Genomic DNA, 6,242 nt, shown 5'->3' with positions numbered 1-6,242 from the left:
GAAAAAATCAATTAATATGTTGTTTGTAAAGGCTCTAAGATTGTACTGATTATTATGATCGTTATCAATTATTTTTTAATAATAAAAATTGATTTTTTTTTGCATTTTATTTTTTTTTATCGGTCTTCCCTTTAGCAGCGGTTTTAACACTTGCTGAAAAAGCGCTGCTAAATCACCCTACAGTAACATTTTAAAAAACGCTGCTAGAGAAGCAATTACGGCGGATGTGCAGCGATTTTAAACCGCTGCAAATATTTTGCAGGTGTTAAAACCGCTGCTGTAGGTTAGAAAAAGCGCTGCGAAAACCTGGTTTTATTAGTAGTGTTGGAAGCCTTCAGCTGATAGTGATAGCAGGCGGTGGAACTCACGATAGTAAGCAATGCTAAGGGCATCTCCAACCGGAAAACTCATTTTTCACTCCAAATGCAGTAATACACAAAATGTAGTAACTTGTCTCCAACCGAATCCATTTTCTAACACCAAAAAGAATATACATAGTATATTCTTTCCCATATTCATTTTACATATTTTTATCATTAATATTATTTTATGAATTTTTAATTAAATATAATATAATTAAAACAAATATTTTTGCTCTATAAAATAATTTGGAATATAAATATGTCATAAATATATTTTAGTTAATAAGTTGGAAATTACATTAGAACACTAAATAAGAACGAAGAAAATACAAGGCAACTAAACATTAGTATTAGTATATTGATTCCACAAATGATCAAATAAAGCATTTTGCAGTGCAATGTGAGCCTCTTTGTTTCTGATTTGTTTATGACGAGCGATAATTCCTGAAATTGGATATTTTCATATGTCACTTTTCCGATATTAGATTGTCGTTACTTGTTATTTTAATTTTTGTTATTCGAATGTATCTGTATTTTGATTTTTTTTGGATTGTACTCTCAATATCTTTTTATATGAGAATTTTATCTTAATTTTTTTCTTAATGTTAACTACTATTAATTAATTTTGTAAAAAAAATTTAGATTACTAAAAAATAAGATATTTCTAATTTATTATTTTAATTAATAATAAAAAAAAATTCTAATCTTTAATCTTTAAAATTAATAATTAAATTTTGAATTAAAAAAAAAAAAACAAATGCCGTATGAACAGTGCGACGCCAATATTGGCGTCACACTGTTCGGCACTTCTCGCGTTCGGTTGGAGGGAAGGAAGAACGGCAAACACTAGTTTGCCGTTCGGATGGAGATGCCCTAATATGATTGTGGTGGTTGGAGAGTGATAGTAGTAGCAGTAAAATATATCAGGGTCCATCGGTAAGTAACAGGCGACGAAGGATCCTTATTGGTGACTACAATATTGGGAGGCTGCTACGCTAGCTTATGGCAGGCTATGGTAGCTCGTGGCAAGCTATAATGGCCAAAGATTGCATGTGGTGATTTGCGGTGTTGATGATAATGGTACAAAATTTATAAGATATTTGAAAACTGGCCAAATGTAATATTTTCTAAATAACAAAGTTAAAATAGAAGGGGAATTCTAAGTTCTTTAAAATTTTATTCACCATTTCTTTTATTTAAAACTAAGCATCAATATATTTTTTTAGCATTCTTGCATCTGGTTTCACCTCTCTCTCTATATATATAATTTATAATTTAATTCACTCAAAATTTCATAACAAATTTCTCCATGTCAATATTTTGATTTGATACATAATAATTGCATCCATAATTAAGAAATTGCTTTCTTTATTTATAAATGAAAAATGTACATTAACTATATCATAAATTCCTATGATAATTTTTTTATTCAAAATCATGAGCAAAAGTTCAATGATCAGCCATTTGAAGTTAAAGCTAAAAGCCTTAAGTAGGAATTAAATCAAGACTTTATTTGGGATTATTTTTTTATTACTTTCTAAAGCAATTTAATAATAAAAATAGTTTCAGTTTAATTTTTTTTTTACTAAAAATTGCTTGAAGAAGCATTAAGAAAGTATTCCCAAACAAAGCCTTCGACAGCTTTCTTATTGCTACCAAAGCAATTATTTAGAACAAAAAATTAGAAATTTTTTACAGTAATTTTCTAGCACAAAATTTTTTTGTAAAATAAAAATAAAGAAGTGGCCAAACTCCAAAGGCTATTCTCAACGAAGTTTGGAATAGTTTTCTTACTGTTTCATGAAGCAATTTTTTAGAACAAAAATTTTAAATAAAAAATTTATGTACAAAAATTGTTTAAAAATCAGTAAGAATGTTGCCCCAAATAAAGCAAAGAATTTGATTGGATCAGTCTTGGCTCTTTTATTTTCTTTTTAAAGGAAGCTTTTTATTATAAAAATTTTCCTTTCAAAAAAATTTTTTATACTAAAAATTTATTTTAAAAAATAATAAGAAAACTATCTCAAAAAAAAAATCTAAATAATATAAATAGTCCTAATCATATTTAAGTACATCCATTTTAATCCTACATTTTTTAAATTTTCTATTAAGTCCTTGAACTTATCAAGTTTGAGTTGATTTGATCTTATCGTTTACATTGTTATCTCTTTAAATAAAAATTGATGGAGAAATATTTTCAACAATAAGCCAGGCATTTTAGATTATTTTAGATTATTTATTGTTATACTAAAAAGTTGTCTTTTTAGCATCAGTTGGTAGTAGCAGTAATAGAACCACTGCTAAAAACTAATTCTTGCACCGGTTAAAACCGGTGCCGTAGCACCATGTTAAATTCGCCGCAAATAATATGAAGCCCTAATTCTATTTCTGCACGCGAGAACAAAATCCCGATCCGTCTCTGCTTTTCTGCGTGCGACTCCAGCGGAGCGAAACGACGGAGCGCGTCTTGGAGGAGAGGAGCATAGCGCACATCCCGCTCACATTTTGCTCGATCAGTATTCTCCTCTCGCGAAAGGCACCTCTGGCCGACCTTTCATCACTGTGAGTCCCTTCCCCTTCTTCATCATCTTCTTCTTCTTTTCCTTTGTATTCTTCTTCGATCTTCTCACTTTTCTTGTCATTCTTCTTCTTATCTTGTCAGTGTAATCCCTAAAATCAGAAAAACGTTCAACATTTAAGGGGCTGTTTGGTAGCAGGATTTAGGCCGGATCATTTTCCCTCAGATTTCATTTTGCATTTTGCCGATGTGCTCAAATCCTGCTATTATTTGCCTTTAAGTTTGGTAGCAGGTTCATAGGCCTTAGTCTTATACCGTGAGATTTGGTTTTGCATTTTGCCGGTGTGCTCAAATCCTACTATCATCTGCCGTGAGTTTTGGTTTTGCCTAGATTTACCACTTAGTCAATTTCACAAGAATTGTCAATTGCTCATAGAGAAATTCTCTTGTTTTTAATTAATATATTGTTAATATCTTCATTAGATTGTAAAATATGATTATATTATCTATTGTTATTAATCAGTTTGGATCACTAACAAATTTAATTTGTTTTATTATTGTGTTTTTCCGTCCTTACCTTTTTTAGATTCGGATCTTTACTCTTAGAGCCCTAAATTCTAACAAGTAAAATTTTACTATAAACCGAACTACTCTTGTTTGAATAAAATATAGATGTTAACCCTAAACAATATAAAAGTATAATGGTCATGCATGATTATTAATTTACATATAGGAACTACGAACAAAGCTCCACTTTTCTTTCAAGGTTTAAAATGAACTCAAAGACAGACAAACCAACCATCTAAAATAGTAGAGCTAAGCTTGCTCTTCCATTTAAATATCATAACATGGGAACCACGAACAAAGCTCCACTCTTCTTTCAAGGTTTCAAATGAACTAAAAGACAACAATAAGTAGAGAAATTTGCTAATGCCATTTGAAATTTATAATTCCTTCAAGACAACAATAATTAGAGACTATAGTGATTTATGAATTAATTTTTTACTGACCTAATGATTCTTTATTCTTAGCAGTGACTTGGAAACTCATTTTTCACTTAATATGGATAATAGTTGGATTACAAAAGCCAAGTGGAGCCGTGATTATGTAAATGGTGTAAACAATTTCATAGAGTTTGCAAGCCATTTTGATTGTCTTATACCATTAAGAGAACATTTTAAAGATAGTGAGAAAAGAAAGAGGAACACGCACACACATCTTACAACTTGGGATGTCGAGAAACTTATTAATGAAAAGTTTCATGAATGGTTGAGAATAACAGTAAGCTTTAAGCTTGATGTTTTTATTTAATATTTAATATTTAATATTTACACTTGTGTAAAGGCAAATAATTTTTTTTTAGGTTATGGGTGATGGTGGTCCAGAAGTAACAGAAGAAATTAAGGTCCTGGCCAAGGGGCCCAATAAAATTGCACGTACATATAAAGGTTTTTTTTATTAATGGATATACCTTTCACATAAAAACCATATCTAGGTGTCATTGCACGTACGTAGGGGGTGCACCACATGCATTGACATACAAAACATGCCGCCAGGTACATGTGTTCATATAGAGGTGAATGAGAATAATGTGCCAAGCAATATTTCAGAGTCTGTCCTATTAGGATCATATCTAGGTGTTATTGCAAAAGATCCTGTGCTGGCACCCTTATCCTTTCCAGATTGGAGAAATAAGGGTCTGGAGCCTTTTAAGAAAAAAAAATGTTAGCTGAAGTGGAGGTAAGTAAAATATTAAATAAAATTTTAATATTAAGGTTTATGTTATGATTAAGAAAATATTTATTTATATTGCAGTCAAAGTTTGCATTTCCTGGACATATACATCACTGGATTCTTCAATCCCTTGGAGTTAAGTGGCGTAACCATAATAATTTAAAAGCTGAGCATTGGGATTGCTATCCTATCGAGGAAATTATGAAGTCTATTCCAGCTGGTGTTGATGCAACATTGTTTTGTCATCTAGTCAATCAGTGGTCACAACCAAAAGATAAGGTTAGTACCATCATTATATTTAATTAAAATTTTCATAATGATTCAGCTTAGAGTTAGAATCATATATAACAGGAGAGGACCGCCATAAATGCTGCAAATGCAAAGAAACAGACTTAGTAATTAATTGCCTAATGATTAAATTTGTTGATATAGGCTATCAAGGATAGATTATTATTATGGAGAGTTAACAGATTGTGTAAAGATGGCACCTGGTCATCTGAAGATGCTAATCAGAGATGGGTAATTTTAGTCTAGCTATAATTTTTTTATATGTAATTCATTATTATATTTTGTTTATTTAAAATAAAAATTAACTAAATTTATTATAACATAGATACAAGCTTGCGAGCTTTTGGCTAAGGATGAGCTTACACCAGAGGATGGGAATGTGGAGGCTAACGAAAGGGTGTTCAGTATGGTAATGGGACCTGAACACCCAGGCAGAGTTAGAACCCAAGGTTTTGGTGTAACACCTACACGATATTTCCCTCATAGCACAAATAATGGCACGAGTAGTTGTGGAAGTAATTTAAGTCAAATAGTTAATCTCAAAGAGGAGGTCAACTCATTACGTACTGAAATGAGGCAATTCATGCAAGAAATTTGAATGCAGCATCCACCTCAAGGAAGCTCACAAATGGTATGTAAATTTTCACATTCTAATTTTAATATTGGTTATTTGAATACTAATATTTTACAATCTTCTTATAATTGATAGGATGACAATGAAACTTCTTCTTAAAGATGAAGTTATAGAAGAAAGAGAATTTCATTTTGAAGATAACCCATGTTTGTGCAAGTTGTTTTGAAATGCATCTTGGTATGTAATTCTACTTTTTGGGATGTTGCTTAAAATTTTGATATTATAGATCATAAAACAAGAATGATGAATGATCCTCTCTTTTTGAGATTATCTAGTATTATTTTATTTCTTGGTGGCAATTACATGGTTATTTTAAGCACTTTTCATAGCTCTTTTATATGTTTGTGGGCATTATATTCGTGAGGTAGTATGAAGCTTTCCTTTTGCCTTTGTTTGTGTTTGTAAAATTCTTCTCTCATTGGAATAGTGGTTTCTTTGGAGATGATGATGCAAGTTCAATATCTCGATCCATAATTTATTACGTTTTGACCATCAGAATCTTTTTATTTCTTAACTATTTCCAATTTGATGAGGTAGTTTTAATTGCAAAAAGTAGAATTACAGAAAATTATATTTCACATGTATGTGTTGAGAAAATGAGTAATTGATGTAAATCAAAGAGAATTGGAAGTTGAAATAGAAGTGCAACCAAAGCTATTGTACAGAGAAAAACATGAACTTAAAACTACCTCATCAAACTTTGATG

At 30.8% G+C, this 6,242-nt stretch overlaps 1 protein-coding gene across 1 annotated transcript; it reads left to right on the top strand.

The window, feature by feature from the left end:
- The first annotated feature begins 4,156 nt into the window (after positions 1–4,156).
- Positions 4,157–5,739, top strand: LOC114580658. The gene is made up of 3 exons (XM_028698872.1): positions 4,157–4,893; positions 5,047–5,133; positions 5,228–5,739. Exons 1-3 carry the CDS (start codon positions 4,816–4,818, stop codon positions 5,498–5,500), a joined length of 438 nt encoding a protein of 145 aa, XP_028554705.1. The 5' UTR covers positions 4,157–4,815; the 3' UTR covers positions 5,501–5,739.
- Positions 5,740–6,242: the final 503 nt, after the last annotated feature.

The sequence above is a fragment of the Dendrobium catenatum genome, unplaced genomic scaffold (assembly GCF_001605985.2).
Source record: "Dendrobium catenatum unplaced genomic scaffold, ASM160598v2 fragScaff_scaffold_1165, whole genome shotgun sequence".
Taxonomy (NCBI): domain Eukaryota; kingdom Viridiplantae; phylum Streptophyta; class Magnoliopsida; order Asparagales; family Orchidaceae; genus Dendrobium; species Dendrobium catenatum.
The sequence above is the reverse complement of the archived record's forward strand: the minus strand, read 5'-3'. Positions and strand labels throughout refer to the sequence as shown.